This window comes from Cyprinus carpio, chromosome B8 (assembly GCF_018340385.1).
Source record: "Cyprinus carpio isolate SPL01 chromosome B8, ASM1834038v1, whole genome shotgun sequence".
Lineage (NCBI taxonomy): Eukaryota > Metazoa > Chordata > Actinopteri > Cypriniformes > Cyprinidae > Cyprinus > Cyprinus carpio.
Window position 1 is genome coordinate 6,893,234 of NC_056604.1, and position 27,736 is coordinate 6,920,969.

At 34.9% G+C, this 27,736-nt stretch overlaps 3 protein-coding genes across 3 annotated transcripts in view; 1 reads left to right on the plus strand and 2 right to left on the minus strand.

Moving 5' to 3' along the window:
• Positions 1–1,568, plus strand: part of LOC109062062 (sarcoplasmic/endoplasmic reticulum calcium ATPase 2-like) — a 34,492-nt gene extending 32,924 nt beyond the window's left edge. The window contains exon 22 of the mRNA XM_042729421.1: positions 973–1,568. Coding sequence (XP_042585355.1) covers positions 973–986 — 14 coding nt within the window. The 3' untranslated portion in view covers positions 987–1,568. The remainder of the gene's footprint in view (positions 1–972) is intronic.
• On the minus strand, positions 952–7,739 carry LOC109062117 (anaphase-promoting complex subunit 7-like). Its single transcript, XM_042729422.1, has 11 exons — positions 7,545–7,739; positions 7,188–7,377; positions 6,129–6,248; positions 5,927–6,038; positions 5,669–5,822; positions 4,641–4,783; positions 4,433–4,550; positions 4,158–4,354; positions 3,696–3,920; positions 2,671–2,821; positions 952–2,591 (listed from the first exon to the last, which is right to left on the minus strand). The coding sequence occupies exons 1-11, from the start codon at positions 7,643–7,645 to the stop codon at positions 2,402–2,404; spliced, it is 1,701 nt and encodes a 566-aa protein (XP_042585356.1). The 5' UTR covers positions 7,646–7,739; the 3' UTR covers positions 952–2,401.
• Positions 7,740–10,591: 2,852 nt separating this feature from the next.
• Positions 10,592–27,736, minus strand: part of LOC109063390 (rap guanine nucleotide exchange factor 1-like) — a 28,718-nt gene continuing 11,573 nt past the window's right edge. Inside the window, exons 9-25 of the mRNA XM_042729423.1 lie at positions 27,288–27,682; positions 25,259–25,443; positions 23,272–23,436; positions 20,845–20,937; positions 19,127–19,203; positions 18,916–19,021; positions 18,143–18,218; positions 17,328–17,412; positions 17,138–17,230; positions 16,587–16,772; positions 16,423–16,507; positions 16,244–16,338; positions 13,663–13,741; positions 13,489–13,590; positions 12,822–12,919; positions 12,591–12,719; positions 10,592–12,376 (exon numbers count right to left, since the gene is read on the minus strand). Of these exons, the coding sequence (XP_042585357.1) occupies positions 12,226–12,376; positions 12,591–12,719; positions 12,822–12,919; positions 13,489–13,590; positions 13,663–13,741; positions 16,244–16,338; positions 16,423–16,507; positions 16,587–16,772; positions 17,138–17,230; positions 17,328–17,412; positions 18,143–18,218; positions 18,916–19,021; positions 19,127–19,203; positions 20,845–20,937; positions 23,272–23,436; positions 25,259–25,443; positions 27,288–27,682 (2,200 nt within the window). The 3' untranslated portion in view covers positions 10,592–12,225. The remainder of the gene's footprint in view (positions 12,377–12,590; positions 12,720–12,821; positions 12,920–13,488; positions 13,591–13,662; positions 13,742–16,243; positions 16,339–16,422; positions 16,508–16,586; positions 16,773–17,137; positions 17,231–17,327; positions 17,413–18,142; positions 18,219–18,915; positions 19,022–19,126; positions 19,204–20,844; positions 20,938–23,271; positions 23,437–25,258; positions 25,444–27,287; positions 27,683–27,736) is intronic.

Below are 27,736 nucleotides of genomic sequence, written 5' to 3' on the forward strand. Positions count from 1 at the left end.
TGCTTTGGATATTTTTGGCTCAAAGCTCTGAGATTGTCTTTATAGCCTTTTGAATCCGCTGGGCCAAAAAGAGCGAATGTGCATTTGGGTTATATTTAGATGTTTTCCACTGTAACGTCAGCCGTGCCGTTTCTGTTTCCTTTCCTCGCTTGAAGCAAAATGATTTCCTCTCTGCGTTAAGTAGATTGCAGCTACCTCAGTTCCGTCGGTTGCTTTCTTAGTATCGATTTCCTGACTTTAATTTTTTATTTTTGCTCCATAGATGACTAGCCAAATGCACTAGTTCCCTCGTACAGAAACCTTAGCTGTTCAAAGTTTTATTTTATTAATGCTTAAGTAAAAAACATGAAACTGACAGTGTGTTTAGGATTTGATTTGTGCGAATTCTCTGAAGATGTTTACTTTTTCATGTCCTGGATGTATTTATAGGGACAGCGTAGTGATTCTAATATTATAGACAAATTATTTTTTACTGTAATGTGTATATGTACATAACTAGGTTCTGAGTAAATGAACTGAGTACAAATGATCCCTTTTTTGTATTATAATATCTTCGGGGATTAAACTCTGACATTAATACACATGATATCTTTGAGTCTATGAATGGCACAATTTATTCTCTTGGGGGTCATTTTTTTCTTCCTTTTTTAGAGTGTCTTCTTTCAGGTGACCAACAGACATGCATGATTGAATTTGCTGTATTGAAACTAATTTAGTCCTGTGTGCATCAGCGAGTGAGTACCGCTCACATAATACAGCATCACAACCTGGTGTTTGTTTGATTGATGTAATACACACAATTATGTGCATTTGCTTCTACAGGAACTGTATGTAACTCTCTAAAGATGCTTTTAATCATGTCTAACCACAGTTGCATGACGTCACATCTCTGTATGTATAAAATATCTTTCCGTTTTCTTTATTTGTTTGATCAAACGTGTCCTTATTTTCTCTCTCTCTCTCTCTCTCCAGCTCGGGATGATTAAGCTGCTCTGCTCTCTGTATTCCTTGCAGAAGCTGTGAGGTTTTCGTGACTTTAGTGCATGTGTTGTTTTCAGCAGCTCCACACATCTTTCTAGGCCTGCATGTCAACTGTGCTAAACCGAAGCATTTGCGTCATTAGTTTAGAAGAAGCTCAAGCATTAGGAGTGGAAAAAAATGATTTGAGACCAGATCGCTCAGGTCAAACCCAGTGAAATTTGAAAATACTCTTAAAATGTAACATTACAGCAGTTCTCATGGTGCATGTCCCCTTATGTTAGAAACTTTTGTATAGCACTGCAGTAGTTGGAAAAAAAAATGTCATTAGTGAGAAAAGGCATCGTTTTTCTCAGATCTTTTGTGAGATATGTAAATTAACCAAAACTGATTGTTCTTGTTGCTTTGCACAGGGATGTGCAATATGGTTTAAAGCAGAGGCTCATTTCAGGTGTTAGGTGTGTATGTGTGACATTGCGAGACAGGCGGTCTTTTCCAGCAGTTCCCATGACAACGGAGGGCGGGTGCTGCTGAATCAGTGTTGTAATTATCACAATGACTTGTGGTTAATAAAATGATATTACATGGTTTTACTGCTCTTTCTTCACCCTGTCAATGCTGGAGTTATTTTGTATTTGGAAAAGAGATATTCTGTTTAGTAAAAGTGAATACGTCAACATTTTTCATGCCATGATTTTATTTCCAAAACCTTTAAAAATAGTCTTATTTACAACAATATAGAAACATTAAAAGACAAACACTGAAAGAAAAAAAAATGCACATATGGCTACAGAAATTGATGACTGCGTCGCTTACATGCTCAAGAACGTGTCTGGTTTATATTCAGACCAAATCAAAATAAATGAGAAAAAAAGGCATAAAACCACTTGCATAATAATACAACAAATATTATTTATATATAATGTATTTATATTATTTTTTATTAAATAAGATAATGCAGTGCTACCTTTTATGGAAATCCCCACTTTGAATAAGTGTTAAACAAATGTAAAAATAACATTGCAGTAAAGAAAATGGCTGAAACGTGCTAATGTGGAAAATTCCTAACAGGAACAAATTTTCTTTTCGATTTTGGTGTGAAATATGACTTTGACATGTTTATTACACACAAGATCAGATTTTGTGGGATTGTGGTTCATTAAAAGATGCCTCTTTAACAATCATCACTTTTACTGGGGGGGAAAAAAAAAGCTCAGAGCATGCAAAATAAATGACAGGTTTGACACCTTTATAAAAAAAAAAAATAAGTAGCATAGTTACCTAGTCCTGTATTTGGCCCAAAACAGAAAAAAAAAAAAAAAACATGAAACCCATGATGTTTAACTACTGTTGGAAAACACATTAAGTGTGAATCGTGTGTATTAGTGCTGAAGCTCCAGAGTCTCTTAGCGAGTGCTGAGGGTCACTGCATGCCGAACCACTGCTCCTGATCGGCCCACTGCGCTGCCTCGCTGTCACTGCCCTCCAGATCTCCCTCCTCCCCGCTGCCCTCCATATCGTCACCGTCCAGCTCCACCGTGGCGTCCGTGGGACTCTCCTCCTTCTCCATCTTCTGCATGCCCTCCAGAGACTTCTGGTCATTCGGATCAAGGCTACAGAAGAGGAATAGAACAGTCAAGTCTGCTCGACTCTCATGTTTAAGATTTTACCGTACAGTGTGGATGACGTTACCTTAGCGCTATACTGTACTGGTCCATGGCCTCCTGATAGTCATTAACAGCCACAAGAAAATCCCCCAGCATCCTGTGCAGCACGCAGTCGCTCTGATTGGTTAATGTGTTCCGTAGAAGTGCTATTCCTTCCTCATACTTCTGTTCTCGATCTGTAATGAAAATGATTTAGGCATTACACCAAAATATATGCTTCTGAAGCTTAAGTCAAGAGAATAACAATTTGTTTTATTTCATAACAAACTTTCATAACAGTTAATGAACAACAACAAAAATAATAAACGATATAATGAAAAGAAAAACAAATACATAAAAATAAATTACTACTACTAATAATAAATAAAATGTATAATAATATTATTTAAAAAATAAAACAATTTATAATAATGATTAATGGAAAAACAAAAATTTGCTACTACTACTACTAGTTCATAAATAGAAAAACAATTAAATGTATAATAATTATAGCATTTAAAAATAAAATTATAATAATAACAAATTATTGTTTATTAAAAATTTTAAATAATAAAGATTAAGAATAAATAAGTAATAACAACTAGAAAAATATAAAATAAGAATATAATTAATAATTACGGAATAAAACAAATAATACAAAAAAAAAACAATTTAATTACTAAATAAACATAAGTAATAATAACATGAAATAGAAAAATAAATAATAATTAAAATAATAAAATAAAACAATGAATAAAACTAAAAATATTAAATAATGTGATAATATAATAATTTAATAATAATATAATAATAATTTAATAAAAAAAATAATGATAATTTTATAATAATAATAAATTAAATAATTAAAATAAAAATAATAATATAAATAATTAATATTATTATTTATAATACATTAGTTATATTAAATTACTGAATCATAATAAATTAACGACAACAATAATAATGATAATAATAAAAATATAGAAAAATATAAAATAAATCATAATAAAATAATATATTATGGGCACAGTTTACAATTAACAAAGAAAGGAGTGTGAATTTGTGACATACTGAGGAGCTCTGCTTTCTTGACGACAGCTTTGATAAAGTCGGGCCTCTGAGCGAGGGCTTTGTCCAGCAGTGTCTTGGCCTTCTCCTGGGTCATGGGATCTTCCAGACACACTGTGGCCAGGATGGTGAGAGTTTGGGCGTTCGCTCCCAGGGTCTTGTAAATATTGTTGGCCATTCCCATAGCCTCCCGGATACCATTAGAGGCAAGATAGCAGTCAATCAGACCTGAAAACAAAGGACGCATCACTCAGAGACAACAGAAAATGATTAAGGGCTTCGTCTAACCTTTAGAAAACAGGACAGACTGAATACAAGAACACACCAGAGTAACTAACAGCTGTTCAGCAAATAAATATCTCTAATCTTTTATTGCACAAAAATATCACAACCTTCCTAAAAACCTACAAAACACGCATAATAGCTGGAAATGATTATTTCTATTATCATGAAAGTCTTTCTTACCTTCATAGCAGTCCAGACGACAGGGCGCCAGTCTCATGGCTTCTCTGAAGTGTATGATGGCTTCCTGCACTCGGCCCATGTTCCTCAGCGCCACCCCCTTCAGGAGCAGCGCCTGCACGCTGTTGCTGTTCAGCTGGATGGCTTTAGCTCCCAGATACAGGGCACGAGAGTAACGCTTACTGTAGAAACTGTGACATCTGTGGACAACATGAGAGCTTTCAGATGCTTTTGATTCTGAAAAGGTTTGAGACACATTAGGTGAAGGTCAAACTCACCCAGATATGACCCAGGGCTCAGCATGCTGGTCCGATATGTTGAACAGCCGTCCTCCGAGAACCTCCACATCTTCCAGATGACCCTCCCTGGCCATCAGATAGCCGTATACATCCATACCTGCAAAACAGCAAGATCATTTCATTCAAAGCAACAAGAATCATAAAGCAATGCATCTAGATTGCTGAAGGATTGGTTGATGCCATGTACCTTTGATCAGGTAGGGGTCAAGCATCTGTGCCTGCTCAAACTTCAAGATGGAGTTCTTGGTGTCTCCAGCCCTGAAGTACACATCCGCCAGAGTGACTAGAAGATCAACGTTATCCCTCAAGAGTGACTTCTTCTCCAAAGAGCTGAGGAGAGATATACAAAGACTATAGACATCAGTGATTCCTCACACTGTGCAGAGGTGGCCAACTATTTTTTGTTGCTATTTTATCAACATAATAAATATAATATAATAGAAAATAATGTAACCTAATCTAATATAATATAAGTAATAGTTCATGGAAATAAAGCTGAAATAAAAAATAAAATAAAATAATACATTAGATTAAAATTTAAAAAAAAAAAAAAAAAAAAAAACTCATATGAAAATGAAATATTGCCTTGGCAAATAACTGAAATATATATATAAAAAAAGAAAGAAAAAAGGCATAAAATTACTATAAGCAAAAATTTCTAAGAAAACCAAAAAAAAATTAAAATAAAAGGCAAATCAAAATATTAATAAATATTAATATTAATTAATATAAATAATACAAGAAATTTCTAATCATTGGTACTATTAAATAAATATATTACAAAATCGGAAATCGAAATAAAGCTGATATAAAATATATATATATATTAGATGAAAACTTTAAAAATTAAAAATGTAGCATTGGCAACTAACAGAAAATACATTTAGGTACTGAAATGACTGAAAATTAAAGCTAGACGGAGACAGAAATAGAAATATAAAGAATACTACTAATGAAATGATAAAAGCGCAGAATATTACTTAAACCTAAAATTAGAAAGAAAAAAAAATATATAAATAAAAGCTAATTAAAAATACTAATAAATATTACAAATGCATATAAATAATACAGTAACACTGGATCTGATCTTTATTGATGACAGTGGCGGCTAATAATGAAGTAACAGAAAAACAATTTATTAAACAAATATATAAAACATGTATTAATATAAAGATTACTACAAACATATTTTTATTGATAGTGTCCTATCCTCACCAGATAGTGTTGATGGCTCTCTGATTGTCTCCTCCATGTATGAAAGCATGTGCTTTAATCCAGACAGCCAGCCAATCAAGATTCGGGATGCTCTGAATCACGTCCATCGTCATGGAAGCGACCTCTGCCCCCTTCACCGACAGAGACAGAAGCCCTGCAGTGGACCAGACAGGACCGAGCTTTAATGTTGGGTTCAGACGACAAAAAAAAAAAGCTCAATAAGCAGCATCACAGGAACACCGCAGTATTCTTACTGACCAATAATAGCATCCAGAGCCAGAGGACACTGTCTCAACACTTCCTTATAGCTGGTTACAGCTGAGCGCTCCTGACCGGCCTTTCTGTAAAGATTCGCCAGCATCATGTTGATCTGGAATTCAACAAAGTGCTCTTTTACGTCAGTTTTAGATGTTTAGAATTCACACACTTGTGAACCCAATGACAGTGTGTGAAAACACACCTTTGGCGTTCTCTGGCGTGAAGGAATCCCCTCCAGCACTGATATGGCATCTTTATCCAGCTTCAGAATAGTGTAACACTCAGCGATTTTATATTTCACTTCAATCTCTGATGGCAAGTTCTGTAGGTGATGATCGAAGAGTTGGTTAACGACATTAAAAATTCACTCAAACAGGAACATGAGAAATATGGCAGACTGTCATAACAAAAATCACCATGTTAACCACAGTTTCCTCCAGCAACTACAAATCTGATCAATTTTGTAAAATCATAATAATTAGTGTTTGCATAGACAAGTATCACTATTACTATTGCTCATGATCTTTATATTTTCTGACAAAAATAAAAATTAAATATAAATTATTTTAGATATTACATTATGTACACTAGGTTTCATAAATTTGGTGTCAGTACATTTTTTTTAATTTAAATAATTTTGAATACTTCTATTAAATTGATCAAAAGTGACTTGAATTTTTTTTTTTTTTTTTTTTTTTTTTAATAAATGGTGTTTTTTTGTTTTTTTTGCATTTGCTTCGGAAGAATCTAGAAAACATGCACCATGATTTCCACAAAAAAATATTAAGCAGCACAGCTGTTTTCAACATTGATAATAATTAGAAATGTTTATTGAGCAGCAAATCATCAAATGAGAATGATTTCTGAACATCATGTGACACTGAAGAGTGGAGTAATGATGCTGAGATTACACTACATTATACATTAATTACATTTTAAAGTATATTAAAAACAGTTATTCTATATTGTAATAATATTTCATAATACTACAGAGCCTTGGAAAGCATGAGACGTCTTTAATAAATAAATAAATAAATAAATAAATAAAAATCGTACCGACCAAAATTCTGTATTTTAATATAATATACTTTTTAATGACAGTGGTGGCTGATAAAAAGAAATCACAAAAAACAACAACAACGTTAATTTAGCATGCACTTACCTAAGAACACAACCTGACTAAACGAAGGCAAAAACAATTCAAAGAAAGCTAGTGTTAATGCAGCAGGCTGTGGAAGTGTAGCCCCTCACTGCAGCTCACCTGCGCCTGCAGAGCAGATGTTGTGCAGCCTGTGCTGGATGGACGCACTTTAGATGTTTTGCTGATCACTTTCTTCTGCTGTAAAGCCATGTTGTACTTACAGGCTGCGTTCCTGTACTCTTTATCATGGAAAATAGCATCAGCGTGATACACCAGCAGCTGGTACTTCTGAGACGGCGAGAAAAGCTCCCTGAAAAACAAAACTATAGTTACCTCGGTCGATTTTACAGAACAACACATTTCTGTATTTCTGCATGACTTGTTGTGCACATAATAAATAAACCGCTGGATTTTAATATCATGACTGGACTGTCACACACTTCAGCTTCCAAATGTGTTTAACTCGGAGACACTCACGGGTTGTTGGTGCTCATGGTCAGGAGTAAACTACTGATGATCCGGACATTAGAGTGCAGCCCGGCCGCGGCCAGATCCCGCACATGATCGATCACATTCATCTTCAGTCGACCAGCTTTCAACTTCAAAACACAGCTCTGGTTAATAACCGCGCTGCGACACAGCGGAAGATGCAGCAGTGCTACAGTGACGGCAGGAAATTGTGCGATTTCAAAATAAAAGTCGGATTGGGGACAACTCAATCGCCAGACGAAAAGTCTCGTTAATTATTATACATTAGTATTGTTTAAGTCTGCTTTTGCTGGACATTAATATATACATATTGACAGCTGTGGTTTTAAACGGAGACTGTAAAAAATAGATTTAGCAGTATGATAGTTTTAACAGTGAATTAAAAGATTATGTACATACGTTAGAATACTAGTGGACGACCGATATTGTTTTTTTGACAACCGATGCCAATATGTTGGGAAGTAGGGGGTCTGATATAAAGCCGATATAAGTTTTTTATTTTATATATATATATATATATATTTTTTTTTTTTTTTTTTTTTTTAAAAATTTTAATTAATATTTAAGAAATTTGAAATCATTTGACAATGGATTAAAAAAAAATTGTAAAATAAACATACTTATACTTTAGATGACAAGTATTTATATATACAGTACAGACCAAAAGTTTGGAAACATTACTATTTTTAATGTTTTTGAAAAGAAGTCTCTTCTGCTCATCAAGCCTGCATTTATTTGATCAAAAATACAGGAAAAAAAACAGTAATATTGTGAAATATTATTACAACTTAAAATAATAGTTTTCTATTTGAATATACTTTAAAAAAAATAATTTATTCCTGTGATGCACAGCTGAATTTTCAGCATCACTACTCCAGCCTTCAGTGTCACATGTAACATCCAGTCTATCACATGATCATTTAGAAATCATTCTAATATTCTGATTTATTATGAGTGTTGGAAACAGTTCTGCTGTCTAATATATTTGATGAATAAAAGGTTAAAAAGAACTGCATTTATTCAAAATAAAAAAAAAATTCTAATAATGTATATTCTAATAATATATTTTCTTTACTATCACTTTTTATTAATTTAACACATCCTTGCTGAATAAAAGTATTGATTTTATTTAAAAAAAAGAAAGAAAAAAAATTACTGACCCCAAATTACTGACCAGTAGTGTATATTGTTATTACAAAATATTTATATTTTAAAAACATAGCTTCTTTTTTTTTTTTTTTTACTTTTTATTCATCAAAGTATCCTAAAAAAGTATCACATGTTCTGAAAAAATATTACGCAGCAGAACTGTTTCCATCTTTGATAATGAATCATCATATTAGAATGATTTCTAAAGGATCATGTGATAATGATCCTTAAAATTCAGCTTTGCATCACAGAAATAAATTATAATAAATTTAAAAACAATTATTTTAAATTTTAATAATATATCACAATATTACATTTTTTTCTGTATTTTTGTTCAAATAAATGCAGGCTTGATGAGCAGAAGAAACTTCTTTCAAGAACATTAAAAATAGTAATGTTTCCAAACTTTTGACCTGTACTGTATATATATATATATATATATATATATATATATATATATATTATATATATATATATATATATATAGGCTATATTTAATTAAAAAAAATATATAATTAAAAAGGAAGTACACACTGTAACCAAAAGAGTATTCTGGGAAGTTTGTGTGCATTGGGAATCATATTTTTAAATAAAGCCAAGGTAACACTCATTTTACAAACAGCACACAGAGAAAATGACATGAATATGACAGTGGGCAAATGCATAAAGCGCAGCATAATTTGAAATCACAAATTTAAAGTTTAACGCATTCAATTCGCACGGACCGACCATCACAAAGAACACGCGATCTTGCTGGATAAAACTGCACACTTCACAAGATCTCACAGCTGGATTCGACTAAGTTTGCTAAATTAAATGTTCATTATAGGCATTCAAAGATTTGTTTAAATGATATAAATGCGTATTTGCTTAATGCTGACGGCAAATGATAAAGTATTGTAATGTTTGCCTTTCTATTACTAATAATATAAAAGCAATCGTTATAATACTTTTTGTATACATTAATTCTTTTGTTTAACCATTCTATCTGATTATATCCGTATTAGACAGAACTGTTAAGAACAGTAAACAAGAGGGAAAAAATAAAAGTCCCGCCTCGAACACATCCGCCAAGCAGAAAAACTAATCAGCCGATGCCAATATTTGAAAAAAGCCAAATATCGGCAGATATATCGGCCTTTGATAATAGTCTATACTTGTGTTTGAATTAATGCTTTCAGAACCATAGAAAATCACTGAGACTTTTTATCTTATACTCAATGAAACAGAGAGATAATGTAGACTTTCCCTTTGGACACTTACTCTCCTACCTCAACATGTTTTCTTGAGATAGATAAATCAATAAAAATAGTAATCGCATGTCTAATGTAAAGTTTCAGAAGTAATCTTAAATATGTGCCAAGATAGTCAAGTCTGCAATATTAAGTCAGATATCACAATATGAATTTGAATGAAACAATAACAAATGATCTTAGCTGTTACCTACAATTTTTTATACATTAAATGTATAAATCTACACTAGTTTACAAAAAATATCTATAATTTTTTTTATTGTAATTAGTTATCTTAAGATCAATATAATTAAATGCACTCATATGAACAATCAATATTTATTTATTTCAGCTTGTAAGAAACATCTAATAACTTGATTATTCATTGTGTATTGGCTTAGGGGATAAGGTCGGACTCTTTATTAAGTTGTTAATTATCTGAGAAATTCTCGATTAGGTAATGCTATCTACGTAATTGTGTTCACTTATACAACAAACTACTTGCAAAATAAATCTTTTTATATACCTTACATACATATTTAATTATTCATGCACAGATTTTTTGTCACAGCTTTAAATTCTATGTGTCCCCTAACCAAAACAAATCACCCCCCCCCCCCCCCCAATCACTCACACACAAAACAAAGACACTGATGATATGTATATTATTTTACCAGGTTTCACAGGGTTATGTGTACAGAGGTACATGTCAGTTGTATGTTATATGCAACTGAATCATCATCAAACAGTGATGACATATGGTCCGGGGTCTTTGGAATTTTGAAACCAACCTCAGTCCAATTCGCAGGTAAGAAAAGGTTTCCGTGTAAGCGTCGTTGCAGGGGTTCAGGCTCATACGCATGTCCACTTCAAACTGTTACCTAACAGTTTTTAATCTTTGCTTCCTACAATCAACTTCAAAGTGCACATTTGATCACATCTCACAACAACAGAGTAAATCTCTCTGCAAACGTCCAAGTAAAATCCTTTTCAAAAACAAAAGGAAAACGGCATTATATAAAATAAATCACACCGACACTACTTTATGAACAGCTTCGAGCACTTGATAGTAGGTCTTTGATCACTGCGATGGCTCTGCGAGATCTACAAAAATGTGGTGCAAAGTGAAAAGAACTGAAATGTACCTTACAAACAGTTGTAACAATTCTGCAAAAACCACACACCTTTCTTTATCTACGCACATAAATACACAAATAAATAACATGCATGATTAACAAAATAATGAGTTCCCTGATTAACAATTATTTGTAATCGGAAGACAACTGATTTTAAATAGGCCTTATTTTTAATATGAATGAGTTTAATATATAAACAGAAACATTAAAATGTACTTGTTTATGGGGGAAATGGTTTTTTGGTTGTAATTATTTTTAATTCATAACTGTGAGATAAAAGTCACAGTTAGCTTTTTTAAATTTTTTATTCCGAGGGAAAAACAAAGAACTCAGAATCCTAAGAAAAAAAAGTTAGAATTTTAATATATAAACAGAATTCAGATTTTTATTTTTTTTTCTCGCATTTCTGACTTTTCAAAGTCCAAATCATGGGATAAAGAGTCTGAATTATCCCATGTGGGAAACGGGAACTTGATACACATTAAAATTGGCACACTCAAACTGAATTTTAGTAACAAAATTTAGAAACTCAAATCCAGAAAAGCTCCTTTTTGAGTTCAGCTGAATCCTGTGTTAATCTTGCAGAAAATAAGCAACAAAATCCTGATAGTGCTATTAATAACAGAGACTGCGTCTCCTCATAATGATCTACTATCATACATGCTTCAAGCTGTTCAATCCAGCAGCTGAATTTACAGCAATCCACCTAAACCTAAAGAGTCTTTATGTGCATTTGTAACATACAAAATAAATAAATAAAAATATCAGTCTTCAAGAAGCTTCCACATACAAAGTGCCCACTGAGGCATCGTGGTATTAGTTTGCAGTTGGGGCCGCAATTGTTTGTCCAGATTCATCCAGATGGCGAGACGGTCCTGGAATATCACCGTAAATCCCAGGTTACGATCTCAAACCCTGTAATCAGAGTTATGTTTTCTGTCTTCTCACCTGCCACTGTTCCACTTCAAATTTACACACAGGTTCAGACGCAGTGCAATTACAAAATCAAATCAAATCGGTTTCAGTAAACTGTAACAGAAATACAGTATCGTTTCCAGTCTCTTAGCTGCCATTACAGTAACTTGTGATTGCTGTGTCTTGCAACTTCAGAGGAGAGTGGCTTTTAAAAGCAGTTTGTTCTAGCCGAGCGCGCTACGTCCTTTCCTCTCGTTCTGTTTTCCGGCGAGTGATGTTGCGAGGTTTGATCTTTAAAGAGAGCTCCCACAATGCCTCTTCAGCTAGATGGTCACTGAAGTCGTTGAAGAATGACACAATGTCGTCGTTGTGTTTGAGGTCATAGTGCCTGGAAGAAAGAGAGGTAGAAGTCATGCAAAAAGCTTCATTTGAAGCTGAGAAAATATAAAATGTGACGAGACATCTATTAAAAAGACAACAATGTCCCAGCCACATTTTCACAATCTAATACAATTTGAATAGATAAAATCAAGTCCTGAATATTTTGTTTTCACTTGATTATGAATGTCAAAGGGGTTGTCCAATGTCGTCCAAGTACTCACACTTGCTGGAAGCGCCTCATAGTGTCCAGGATATTGAACTGCTGCCAGCGTTTGGAAAAGTTGATCTTTCCATCAATGAGGTCAGGATTCCCAAGATGAACGAAAGTTAAGTCCTGGAGGATGAGACCTCTGTATTTTGTGGCAAAATAGGGGAAAGAGTCGTTAAAGATGTATATGAAATTTTACAACCAATACAAAATGTGCTTTTTAATGCTTAACATCCGTTCTTACAGATACGGTATGCATGGAGGCTCCACATCCGCCAAAGCTGCTCTGTACGCCCGGAAGGAGGAGGAACTGTCAATTAAAGTGCAATATTCCTCCAAACCCTGTGAAGATAACAGATATCAGTTCCTGTGACGATCGGCTGAGACAGGCAGTGCTGGGTAGTAACTGATTACATGTTATCTGGATTACATAATCAGAGTCCAAAAATTAAGTACTTGTAATTCGAGTATATTACATTTTAAAACGCTCATAATCCGATTAGTTACTTTTTTAATGGATTACATGATTACATATTATTCCCACAATGGCAGTAAATTATTCATAATTGATTGATTCTCCCTAATTCTTATTTTTTTGTCTTAAATTTTCTGTTAAAAAATCCCATTCAGCTTTGACTACATTCACAAAGACAGTATAGACATATTTCTTAATTTTTTAGGAATATATTTTCTCTCTCTTTGCTTTTTTTTAATATCAGTATGGTACTTTTAATGGTAAATTAAAACAAGTTTAATAAAAAAAAAGTAATCTAAAAAGTAGTCTGAATACATTACCTAAACTGAATAAACTAGATAGACATTACTAACTAGAGTTTTCATCATGTGATCTGTAATTATTAATGAACTACAATTTGTAAGTAATCTAGCCAGCTCTGGAGTATGGGATTTACCTCTGATGTTTGCTTCTGCCATTCCAGTCTTCTGATAGGCGCTGAATCCAGCGCTGATAATATTGCCAAGTAGGAGTTGAAGTTATTGAGTTTTCTTAAGTGCTAAATTACAAAGAGACACTCATTAGTTATCATTCATTAGTTTAAGTTTGGAAGAATGAAATTAGTTTGTACCTTCATTATTTTGATAAACTTTAGAAGTAGTTTTTCCCGATCCTGGGCTTTCTCTTGCTGGATTATTAAGGATCGAACCTTAAAAAGAGAGATTAAAAATATATAATGTACTGTATACTTATTAATGTACACTACTGGTTAAAGGTTTGGGATCAGAATGATTTTTAATGTTTTTACAGGAGTTTCTTATGCTCATCAAGGCTGCATTTATTTGATCAAAAATACAGGAAAAATTTTAATATTGTGAAATATTATTATGATGTAAAATAACCTTTTTCTACTTTACTATACATTGAAATCAAATTTATTCCTGTGATGAAAAGCTGAATTTTAAATTGTAATTTTTTGAAAGAAATTCAAACTTTTATTCAGCGAAGATGTGTTAAATTGTTAAGAAGTGATAGCAAAGATTTATATTTTTAATAAATAATAACTTTTTATTCATCAAAGAATTCTGAAAAAAGTATCACAGTTTCCAAAAAAATATTTGGCAGTGCAACTGTTGCCAACATTGATAATTCTCATACAGGGTATATACAGGAATCATGGAGTAAAATGTAATACCTTTTAAGATTTTTTTCAAGACTCTTTCCATACATTTTAAGACCTCATCGTCACTCCAAGTTTTAACCAGTTACACCGACGACACTTTAACTTACATTTACTATTGGCCTATATTGATTGTAAGATGGCACAACTAAACAGACCGACTTTGTGATAACTCCTTATCAATACAACATAATTCAGAAGGGTGGGAATGAAGCACAAGATAATTAACTGAGTGACTAACCGATGCAAACCAAGAAACAAGAATTAGACCAATAAACAAAATAACTGACAAAACTTATTGAGGAGGGAAAATAAAGCTTTCCAAGCTGACGGGACAATGAGTTCATACATCATATTCAAAATATGTATTTGTAACATCAGCTCTTATAACTGTCTGCAAACCATAGCTGTTTTGTGGAACACTTCTCATGACAAAGATCTGACTGATCAGACAGTTTACCTGTGATTACGGAGTGCTTGATTTGATAGTGTCAGTACTGCACCTGATCAAGTGTGAATGATCATGGAAGGTAAAATAATAATCACAACTATTACATCCTTTTAATTGTGCATCCCAAGCCCATGCCAGTAAAAAAAAAACCCCAAAGTAGCGCAATTACCACGTCCCAAAAATAAAAAGGTAATTTCCATCCCTAAAATACATAATTTACAGTCACTATTATTTTATTATTTATCAAAAACACAGCTCAAATGCTTCCTGCTAGTGTGGCCCAAAACATTTAGCACAGTTTTATTACAGGTAGAATGCAAAATGTTTCAGTGCAAGCATTTCAACTAAATGTAATTTATGCAAAATTTCAAACCCCACTGGGGAAAAATCAACCCACTGCAACAGTTTAAAAGCAGTCCAATTTCATGGAAAAAAAACAACATGAGCTGCAGAAGTCAGATTGACTGATCACAGGTCAAAAGTAAGGAGAGATGACTGACAAGATGTTGGAGGATTTTCTCCTCAACAGATCGTGAGCTCATTGACATACAGATGTGCTCCCTTTACACAGTGCATGCACGATCGCGAAATCAAAAGTGAACTGCCAGCGCTTATTTAAAAAGGGATTGAAATACCCCACAGATTGATAGCGGCGCCATGATGTTCTAAAATTATATACAATATTAGAATTTTTGTGGGAGCGGATGGGACTGGGAGCATGCGGTAATGGTCAGAAATTCAGCGAGAGCGGGATCAACAAGCCCTGTGCTATCACGCAGCCGAGCATTCAGTGAGCACCATAACAGATGACGTCAAATCTTGCGGGATTCCGTAAAACTACACAGAACCCCACTATTCGGAAAAATATACATAATGAAAAAATGATCCAAAATTGAATACTTTGGTAAATGGCATTTAAGACTTTTTAATATTTTTTTTTTAAGTTAATTTTTTTTATATTGATTTATTTATTTTTTTTTAATTTTTTTTTGAGACCGCGGGGAGAGTGTGTTATTAAATCAGAATATTACAATGACTTCTTAAGGATCATGTGATACTTTATAGTGGAGTAATGGCTGATGGAAATTCAGCTTTGCATCGCAGAAATAAATAATATTCTAAAGGATATTAAATAGAAACCATTATTTTATATTGTAATAACATTTTGCAAGATTATGTTTTTTTTTTTCTGTATTTTTGATCAAATAAATGCAGTCTTGATAAGCATAAGAGACGCCTTTAAAAATCATTACTCTTAAGTCTTACTGATCTGGCAGTGTATGTCCATAAACACTTAACACACAACATAAGATTTTAGTCTGAGATTTATATGAATGCAATGAAAAAAAAAATTTTATCATATAGGGAAGTTGTCACCTTTTTTTTTTTTTTGACTGGAGCAATTAATTTTTAAAAACACAAATATACAAAATAGACAGTGTCTAAGCGAGGCTCTTGCAGAATAAGCTGTAATATGGACTAGCTTCGTAAGACTAGTTTTCTAGCTATGCTGTGGCACCTGACGTTTCTTTTCTTAAACGCTGAAAGTTTTACAGCAGCTTGAGAATCAGAGCATCATACCAGTATGACATGTTGTTGAAGTGCTCTGTGAACTGGGTCAGATTGGGGCTCTTTTCCTCATTCTGTTCCTTTGCCCAAAGTAACACCTCTGGGATCTGCAGACGACAGGAAAAACATGTTGGAAATTCTTGAATCGTTCAAGATAGAAAGCATGATGAATGACATTTAAGAAGTCGTACCTCTATCGTATAAAACAGCTCTGCATCGAGGAGAGTCAGCTGGTCTGCGATCTCATGGCTACGGAAGTCGTGCAGAGTGCCAGGCCTGTTAACAAAGTCCAAATCAGTTAACTTCACTCTAAATGATCCATTTTTAAAAGAAAGATGATTTAGGCGAGCATTACCTGGCGGCCACACCTCGTGCAGCCAGCGTTTTGAGGGAATTAGTGTACTGCAGCAACTTCTTCTGCTGGACTTTATCTAGGATGTTCTTGCGCAGAACCCGGGCCAGGGTGAGCTCACCGTTACACAACAGATTGAACACAAGCTCCATCAGCTGCTTCAGGATGTCTTCTGTCAGCTCCACCAAACTGATGACATACAAAGAAGAGTTCATATTCAAATATGCTTCACAAGCAACAACAACTTCACATATGAAACCATAAACAACTACTAGCTTAAAAAATAGTGAGGCACAATTATTTGTAGAACAATATTTGAAATGTTGTTTACATCTACTACATTTTTGTGGTAAATGTTTACATCTTATGTGTTTACAGTTTCTTGTGTGATCACATGGGCCTACGAGTAAATAGTGTGGAGTAACTGCGTAAGTGCCTTCAGAACTTGAGCTGTAATCTTCTTATATGATGGTATTCCAACCTTGTATGTGGCCAGATTGTTAACGTTATGGCAAAACAGCATATCATCAAGGAAAATCAGAGTTCCAGCTCACCAAAGCTCATCCACGACACGCACCAGCACGAAGAAGGTGTCTTTACTAGCTCGTTGTTTGATTATGTCAGAGCTGAGAGAAAATCTGGTAAATGTGTTCAGAGTTAAGGGTGAAAGGAAGCTTGGAGTGTAAAAAAGGTTAGCAATGCAAAGATCTATAAAGTGCCCTCATGCACCTTCAGAAAGGATATCTATAGCGGAGCTTTTTAATGAGGTCCTCTGGGGCTAGAAATGTTCGGTATGTGGTCAAAAAAGCTTCACAGTATAAAACTCGATCTACAAAAGAGAACATATAAGATACATTTATTTAATCATAATTATAGGTTAAGATTTAAAAATGAGAAATAGAAATAAATGACACCACCGTTCAAAATTTGGGCTCAAAAACTACATTCAAAACAGTAATATTTTAAAATACTATTGCAATATTATACATTTTAATATATTTAAAAATGTAATTTATTCCTCTGAATTTTTTAGCATCATTACTCCAGACTTCAGTGTCACATGATCCTTTAGAAATCATTCTGATAAGATGATTTGCTGCTCAAGAAACATTACTTAATTTTATCAATATTGAAAACATTAAATTGTGCTGCTTATTATTTTTGTGGAAACCGTGATACATTAAATGAAACGGATTTTAACAATGTAAAATCATTATGGTCACATTTGGTCATTTAAATATATCCTAAATAAAAGTATTAATTTCTTTAAAAAAATTTGACTGACCTCAAACTTTTGAACGGTAGTTGAAATGCTACATTTTTTTTAATCCATGTGTTATTAAATAAATAAACATTTAACACAAAATTATGGACACCTTATTATTAGAAAAGATTATTCTTGAATAAATGAATGAGGCATTTATATAGCGCTTTATTGTGTATTGCTGTACACCCAAAGCGCTTTACAATCATATGAGGAGGTCTCTCCTCAACCACCACCAGTGAGCAGCATCTACCTGGATGATGCGTTTTATTCTTATTCTACATTTTATTCTTACCTTTGCGATCTGTTTCGGTGGCATGAACTAATAAAATATCGCCTGATCCAGATCTGACATCAGGGCCGTCATCGTTCTGAGAAACACAGATTAGGATTATGCAGTTTTTTCACAAGCAGGTCAAAGTTAAAGCTTTTCATGTAATCAGCTCCTAAATAAAACTTCTTAGAGGCATGTGATTTTTAAAATGTATTAATTGAACAACCAGTTGGTCCTCAGGAAGCACTATATATTTAGGGTCAGCTGAACCCCAACACATGTTGAGATGTCAGGATGAATCATTTCAAGACACGTTCTTGTTTTCAAAAGCAGAATGGAACAGGAAGCAGCCTGTCTGCTCACTAGAGTCATATTTCCTGTCTTACTGCACAATACAAGTGGTCCACTTATTAACTCTCTCATGTATTCATTCAGCGGAGATGCTCTCTGCAGTAGGTCTGACCTTGCAGTGTGAACAGCAGTATTTCCTGTGGCTCAGTGGTAGAGCATTGCGTTAGCAGCGCAAAAGGTTGTGGGTTTGATTTCCAGGGAACACATGTTAGGTAAAAAAAAATGTTAGCCTGAATGCACTGTAAGTCGCTTTGGATAAAAGCGTCTGCTAAATGCATAAATGTAAATATTTCACATGTACTTCAACACTGGGGTTCACTGCAGCGGCTTTAATTCACAGCCAGAGGGCAGCAGAGAGCACACTAGCGCTCTTATCATCATGCAAATCAAGATACAAGCTTCTAAAATTAAAGATGGTCATTTCTGTTTCTCACAAGTTTTACCTCTTGCTTTAGTGTTAACCGAGACATTATCTCGTCGTGGTCTATCAGGTAGAGCTCATCCACTTCTTCTGAGGTCAACTCTGAGTCCACACACTTCTGCTTCCAGCTGTGAATAAGAGGACAGGTTATCAAAAGTACAAAACATGGAAGAAAATAAACACAATATCATAAAAAGATTTCTGAGGTGTTTCTTTAAAGCAATGAATGTTACCCCTCTCTGTCAGCCGGATCTTTGCTGTGCTCTGAAGCTGAGTCCTGGAGTGAGTCCTCAGCACCACAAGAAGAGTCCTGGCAATGACAGAAAAAATCTTTAAGGACTATTAGGACCATGATTCCATCCAGAGCAGAATGGGGCGAAAAAGATAGGTATCTGGCAAAATGCTTCACAGTAACAGGACAGCAGGATTTTACATTTTAATAAAATGCAAAATACAGGGAAGAGCACAAGGTGATAGTTCTGCATTTCACAAAATATTCAACAAAGGATTGGGGCACATTGATAACACATCACAATTTAGTATAGCCACTGAATAACTATATACACTACTGTGAAAAAGTTTGAGGTCAGAAAGTTTTTGTTTTTGTTTTAAAGAAGTCTCTTATGCTCACCAAGGCTGCATTTATTTGATAAAAAAAAGAAAAGAAAAAAAAAACAGTAAAAACTGTAATATTGTGATTTATTCCTGGGATGGTAAAGCTGCCAGCAGCCATCACTCCAGTCTTCAGTGTCACATGATCCTTCAGAAATGATTCTAATATGATTTGGTGCTCAAGAAACATTTCTTCTTATTATTATGTGTTGCTTTATATTTCAGTGGAAATCGTGATACATTTTTCAGCATTATTTGATGAATAGAAACGTCAAAAGATAAGTATTTAAAATAGAACACGTCTGAAATGTAAAAGTTTTTCATGTCACTTTTGATCATCCTTGCTAAATAAAAGTATTAATTTATTGTTTAAAAAATTACTGACCCCATACATTTAAATTGTAGTATATATATCAGCTTCACAGAAAGTGCCTTAATACCCATGACATGCATCAATAAGTGATTATCGATGATTATCAAACATGAGGTTAGATAAATCATTGGCGCAAAGCTGTTAATTTACAATCAATATAATCAAATATGCTTATGTGACTTCCAATCACAGTTTTTGTCTATACATAGTAAATATGTATATACACTCACTGTAGCAGATAATTACAGATACATACATGCAAACACCAAAATATTAGACTGCACATTTACTGTTTCACCAAATAACGTTTTTTAGTCATGCCATATTTTAAAGCTAATGTCAAATGAAATTTTGCAAAAATGTAATGTTGACATGACTTTATACCATATTGGGACAAATGTGATGATCTGTTCAAGAGTTTTAATAATTACTGCTGCAACTGCAGGTTTTATTGTTTGGAAACCACACAATCATCAAATCAACAATTCCTCTTTTCAGTTCTCGAATTCTATAAGAGCAACTCGATTTCACAACAAAGTCTGCACAAAGTCATTGAAAAACTACAGGCCTCTTTTTTTGCCCAGGTAGTTTTTCTGGCCACACTGCATGCAAAATCTTGCACAAAAATCCATACTAAACATATGTCCAACAACACAGAGAAGGATTTTGAACCAACTGAGTTTACTGTGGGCAGAGCAACCCAGCATGGAACGGCAAAATTTCTTATGCAACAATACTGAGTCACGGCTGGTTATGACAAAAGCTCAGATTAGCATGCAAGAGATTTCTTGTTTGTTTCTTTGGGACACTTCATAATGTGTCACTTCATAATGGCAGGTGCTAAGCAAAATTTGCAATTAACCAGTGGCATGATGCAAAGCCAAGCATTACAGTGACAAACAGCACAAGTGCAGAATGTGAGGGCACTGACATGTCGGCTGCAAACGCTGACATGCTGTTACTTACTCCATTGGAGAGAGTCACATCTCCATTGGCTTGGTTGGATGAATACAGATTGACATATTCACCCTCCCCACTTTCATCATTAGCACTTTCACTCTACAGGAAAACAAGAGGGAGGACAGCACAAGCATTGATAGGCGTCGGAGTAAAGGTGTGGTTTGGAGCTGATGCCCACAAAGATGAAGAATTAAACTTGGCAGAAGGAATCTATTCCTCTGGTGGCCCTGAAATCCAAGGACATTTGGTAGCAAAGCAAGATATAGCACGACCAGCCTCTGGAAACTTGGCAAGACGTTGTGCATTAGAGTGAGTTTACTTACTGCCTAAAACATTCTTAATTGTGGTAGAATCAATGTAATGCAAGGTGACTCCCTGCTCAACTGCAGCAGAAGAAGAAATACAATAAAGGCCATCAAATGTTCAATACATGATTATATTTATTCATAACTATAACAATAAACAATTCCTTCAACAAATAAGATCATTAACAGTCTCTAAACAGGAAGCAAGCATCATTTATCATGTAATAAAACTTTTTTGCTCCCATTCTAATCAACATAGCTGTCTACATTACAAGTGTATTGACGTCAGACTCTGGAGCAGACAGCTTCATTGATTACAATGTGAGCAGTCGCAATAAGCTGTGTGCTTCCAGTGCAGACTAATGTAATAGGAAGTAACTGTTTCTCTGCCAATTTAGAGTAGATTGCAATGGGTTTTTATTACATTTAATTCAGTCCAAGTCCGTTTAATTCTATTTGATTATTGTGGTATGACTGGATGATTTTTAATTTTGTTTTGATATGGTGAAGGAAAAAAAAAATTAAACAAAAGCTAAAACATATCTTTTTACTTTGGCTTTTAACTAGCGATAATTTCTCTGAAGCACTGTATGCATTATGCTTTCTTTTAGTATTACTTATTTTTATCATTTTATGCAGGCTAATTTCATCTTTTATTATTGTGGGTTTCATCTTTAATCTTACTGTATGTCATATTAATGATGAGATTTGTTCTGTAACAATCTTTAACAATCTAGATCACATTTTTTGTAAGCCACTTTGAGGTGCAATACTCGTATAAAATGAACTTTTTTTATTTTTTTATTATAAATAATTGCATTTTGTGTATTGAATGAAAATGTATTGGGTATGACTATTCCAACTGTGATATTATTTATTATATTTTCAGATTATAATTAAAAATAATAAAAATAAGTTAAAAAGTTAATAAGACATTAAAAATAATTATCCATGATTATGATTAAAAGAATAATAAACCAACAACAACAACAAAAAAACTATAATAAAAATGTAGTATCACCATAATTAAATAAATATAGACATTAAATCCCAAAGCTGATCCACTGAATTACTGCCACTACTTTGGTACTTTGTGTCCCATATATATATATATATATATATATATATATATATATATATATATATATATATAGAAATGGGACACAAAGTACCAGCTACTAACTCTGAGACAGATCACCTATATTTAGTAGTCACTTTCCCAATATGAGGTATCAAAAAGAGTTCCCTGTGATTCAGTATACTTAGTCAGAAGATACAGCTCAGCAGACATAACATCATAACAGGCAGCTCAGTCACCTAACAGCAGGGAGCCGACGAGTCCCTGTGGGATGATGCATGTTTAACCTGAGCTTTTCAGCAGGTCACAGTTGCAGGACCCCTGTGTGGTACATGCTTTTGACTCTTTAAATCTTTAGATCTCCGAGGCGTGTGCGGGAGAAAAAAAAAAATCACTGAACCCTAACAAGGCAGTGCCGCCGTTAATTGAGGTTGTGAACTATTTGTTGCCTACAGGCTACAGAACCGGTGATTCATGTGAGCTATTATGAACATGTTTCCTCTTGTAGCCGCTGGCACACACACCTACACAGAGTCAATAATTAGACAATCAGCAGTGTTTGCATGTTTGTGCTACTTCTCAGCATGTGAAGACGAATTGAAAAACTACAGAATCATAACTGCAATGTTTGAAACGCTGCACCATAGTATTAAAGGAGTGAAAATTTGCTGTTTGGGCTGTTTCAGCTTTTAAACAGCGCTTTATTGGTGGACTGGAGTCGTGTGTATTGTTGCGATTTTTATAAGCTGTTTAGCCTCTCATTCTGACGGCACCCATTCACTGCAGAGGAGCAAGCAATGTAATGCTAAATTTCTCCAAATCTGTTTTGATGAAGAAACAAACCCATCTAAATCATGGACGGATTGAAGGTTAAAAAAAAATTTCATTATCAAGATTTTAATTTTTGGGTGAACTATTACTCTTAACCACTACAACATGCAAGCACTGCTGTTAAATTAGGCTTTAAAGAAGATATTAAGATATTAATTTATTAGTCCAAAAAGACAAGAAAAATGCGTTAGAGGCCAGCGAAAGCCAAGTGGGACTCACCGTAGGGACAGGCAGGGAGCCCTGGCGGTTCAGAGAGGAGTAAGATGCAGAAAGGCTGAGAGCGGTTTCTGTCTCACCAGGGCCAGGCCCAGATGCACACTGCTGCAGCTGACATGACAGAGAGGAGGAAGAGGAGGAGGAAGGAGACGCAGAGTGTGAGGAAGCCTAGGAGGGAGGAGAAGAGCAGAGGAAGGAAGAGAAGAAAGGCCAGAGATTCATGCACAGTGTAGATTATCGAGCAGATGTGAGCTGAATGGAGAAATAGACCTTAGTCAGAGTAGACGGCATATTAAATGTGACGCAAATGAAATATTTTTAATCATGGTTTGTAAAAATTAGACATGATCTCAGACCATAAAAGCCCTATCTGGATGCTATTTTTAATCACATCCAGTTAAATATGACGTCTATTCAGACTGAAGACTGTGCAGCATGAAAGAACAACGTTAAGTGAATGAATTGTGTAAAATACTGAGAGACAAAAGTTTCTATTTTTTGCCTGGTAACTGCTTGTGCTTGCTAGTCAGAGCGTGGGAACAAAAACAGGAAATCACTAAAACTAAAAGCAGAAACAAATGGTTAAACTTGTGGGTAATACAGCTACTAGCACATAAGGTTACTTTATACCTGAGCTTAAAACTAAGCAACACACCTCAGTGAATCCTTCTGCTCAGTCACGTGGAATGGGAGAGAAAACAGTGGAAACCAAGACAAATGAAATGAGGTAGATGGGTTAGCAAGACAAGAATGAGGACAAAAGCAAGAACAGCAAAGCACTGAAACCATAGATATGTACAGACGCCTTATTCGACCGCTCCAGATACGTTGATGCATCAGCCATCTTGGAACGGTCAACTTGATGTCATTCACCATAAAAATCAATGAATATTCAAAGATATACAAGCATATAACTTGCTGCTGTAGACGCACACTGACAAGCTGCGCAAAAAACATGCACAAAATATGATCGTGGTTTTGCGCAGCTTGTCAGTGAACAACAGCTCTGTGTAGTACATGCTGCTCCACGTGAAGAGATTTACAGCTGATTACAGAACCGGCTTTACTGATGAGATGCGCATTAAATCATGCATCCCTTATAGAAACATTCGCTAATGAGGCATCTACATATCGCCTATATCTGTGATTGAAACAGCTGCTGTACTGTTTCAAGTTTAAAGTCACCCCATATAAATATATAGCATTATATTCCTAATTATATATATTTTTCTCCCTTGGTGCCCACTTATAAACTTATAAGTATAATATAACAAACTATATTTCTAACACTTGCATTGTGCCTTCAAGACTTCTATGTAAATTTTCTTTTTACATGTCAAATAAGATACAGAGTCTTAAGACTGTTTGGTTGTCAGACTTCCCTCTGGGTCCAATATGCATTTAATAATTTATTACACATAATATCTTTGTAAATCTGCATTAGAAAATCACAAAATGTCTCTGTTCTAAAATGTCACAAAAATAACCAAGAACCTTGTTAAAAATAAACATCAGTCGCTAGTTTCTAACATTTGGATGCCACAAAAAATGTGCAGAGTGGCAGGTGCTACACGCATCCACGAATAGCACAAGATTTAAAGGATGTTACCACATATTATCTTTATTTGAGCTGTTTCTCATAGGCATTAGCTGAAAAAACATCAGACATGTTCACACAACATGCAATGAGAAAATGGATGATGTAAGATGAAGACGTACTTTTACTGGTATAATATGACACTGAAGGCCCAAGGCAACACTTGAACTTCAGTAAGACCAACAGAGAAGGAATGTTTTGCTTCAAGCAACTTAATATAAGCAATAATCTGACTCTACGGGAAATATAATACCGCTACCATTATGATTAATGGTGACTCTCAGTAGGATGAAAAACATTGCATCAACATTTAGGGAGGGTGAGAATGAGACAGACAGAAAGTGTGTACAGTGTGTGTGGGCGCAGCACTGACGGCAGTGATCTAGCTCTCACCATTTGTCTCTGTTTGGGTGGCAGCGCTGGCGGTGGGAGGGTCCCATCGCTGCTGCTGAGACCGTACACTTCCTGAAAACGCTTCCTATTGCGCTGCTCGTAAATGCTTTCGCTCTGAGGTGTCTGGTAGAAAACGGAAGGCAGTGGCTCAGAATAGTCCTCCATAAACTGCATGTACTTCAGAACTGTGGGTAAACAGGGCAAAACGTAAATAGGTTAAATCAAGACACAGGCAGACAGGTGGTGAACACTGGCACATGCATAGAGAGGATAAAGGTTATAATGCCAAGAGGCTCTGAGACTGTGTGAATTTAACATTTTATTTGGTTTATTTATGAAATTAAGCAGAATTTGGTCATATTTCCATTTTGTGTGTAAATGAATACTTATTTTCAATATCCTGCTAACTAGAATGAATCAGCTGGCATACAAATGTATTAGTATACAATTTCCAGAAATTGTTATTTGTAAAATCTGTTTATTGAATATTTATTTATATTTTAAATCATGCAGAGATGACAAAAGCATTTTTGCCTATATTTTTAAATTCATTCCATCCCACAACTTGAACAGGTCTGCAATGGTCTGTAATTCTGAGTTAATCAATTTTAAAAGAGAAAAACAGTACAGCATCCTCTGTTAGGCCTCTCATAATCTCATCTATCAAGCCACACACAGCTCATGTGCAAATTACGACATGATTCAATCGTCCCTCCCTCCAAACAAGAGTCTTTCAGCAAGAGCTCATTTCCTGCTGGCTTGGGTGAGGCCTTGAACTGTATTCAGTCAGAGATTTCTCCAACAAAGGCATTATTCCATCTGACCTCACACTGAAGCTGACATCACTGTTTCCCAACCCCTACCCTACAGTTGAGGGGCTTTGCAGAGAAAAACTGGTGAAAAACTGGCTTTGCCATACTGCGTCACACATTACACAAGAAATTAAGTGAACTGTGCAAGCAGCTCAGTCTGAAGACAAAAGCCAGGGCTTGAACTACTTGTTTGGTCATTGCAATCGAAGATTAAATGCTGCTGCTTATAAAGTTGGCATGAAATTAAAATTCACCCTATTTTCTAAATGCATGTTATTGATCTTATTGTGAACGATTCGGTGCATGTAGTTAAATTGATTTTTAAATCAAAATGTCACCTCCATTTAATCAACAACCGATGGATAGAACCAAGTCCCGCCCTACATTTCTTTATTTTTTAATAATCTGTTTTACTTCGATGTATATCACAATGGATGAAAAGACCTTAAAATTCGTCAGGAATTCAAATATTTAAATACCGGCACCGGCAACTTTTAAGTTTGAACTTTTACTATTTGTAGTTTTTTTTCACTTTTTGATGAACTATTCCTTAACAACCGAAAAATGATTTTTTTCCCCCCCAGCACCTCAGAAAATCAAATTAAATACATTATGTGCCAATTTACTTTCAACAAATTGTAAAAGAGGTTCACAATTTATGTAACCTTTTCACTACAATTTAGGACACATTTGCTAATTCACACACAAACTTTTCTTTCTTTCTTTTTTTTTATATTTTTGCCTTTACTGGGACAGGACAATATAGAGATTTTACAGGAAGCAAAAGAGAGGCGGGCACGTGATTGGGAATGATAACTTAAAAGTTTTACTAATCATTCTAATTCTATGAACGAAGGAATTCTATATGGAAGTCTACACCATAACTGTAAGAAACGTTGGAATCACTTTTAGAATGAATTTTTCCAGATGATGAACAATAAACCATTATTCATCCTACTTTGAAGAGCTAGAACATTTAAAATGACAGACGACAAAACTGCAGTACAGTTGCTTATGATAAACTGCTTATAATTAACAGCAACAATATCATGCATTGATGTACACTAATATAGTTTTAGTTATAGTTCTTGTGGTGAATGGGTCTTAACTCGATTTTCCCAAAGTGCAACAGCACTACATTGTCAGAGCTAACTAGACAAGCGTTTCTTACTCTGACTTGCTATCCTACAATCAACATTTGAATTCCTCATACTCACTATGGCGACTCTTCTTCTCCGGCAGGGGTGGAGGGCTCTGAGGGCTCTGAGGGATCTGTGCATTCTCAGCATTGCCAAAGCGTCCCATAAATTCTCCAGGGTTCGAGGGTGGCATTGAAGGAAATAGGGGGAATGCTGGGGCCTGCATGTCCTCATCAGGAACATTGTCATATTGAGAGTACAGTCGTTCCACCTGAGGCGGAGGGGGTCGCCGTTCCTTCTTCGGGAGAGCAGGCGGTATCGATTGAAGCTGAACAGGGAAGGAGGATGATTCATTATGAGACTCAGGGAGCGGGCTCAGACAACCCCCTGTGTGTGCGGGAGGGATCTGGTCAATGCTAGACAGGTCCTGATGCAGGAAGTCATAGTCGGGGTCGTAGCTCTCTGCTGTGTCTGAGTAAAGCAGGGAACAGAATAGAGAAGATAAAACTCATCGATATATTTAAACC

What these genes read in the sequence shown, in the direction of transcription:
- LOC109062117 (XM_042729422.1), bottom strand. Translation starts at nt 7,645, where the DNA reads ATGAATGTGATCGATCATGTGCGGGATCTGGCCGCGGCCGGGCTGCAC. An exon ending in AGAGCCATCAACACTATCTG is followed by an intron (nt 4,784 to 5,668) that starts GTGAGGATAGGA and finishes ATCTCTCCTCAG; the next exon opens with CTCTTTGGAGAAGAAGTCAC. An exon ending in TCGTCTGGACTGCTATGAAG is followed by an intron (nt 3,921 to 4,157) that starts GTAAGAAAGACT and finishes CTTTGTTTTCAG; the next exon opens with GTCTGATTGACTGCTATCTT.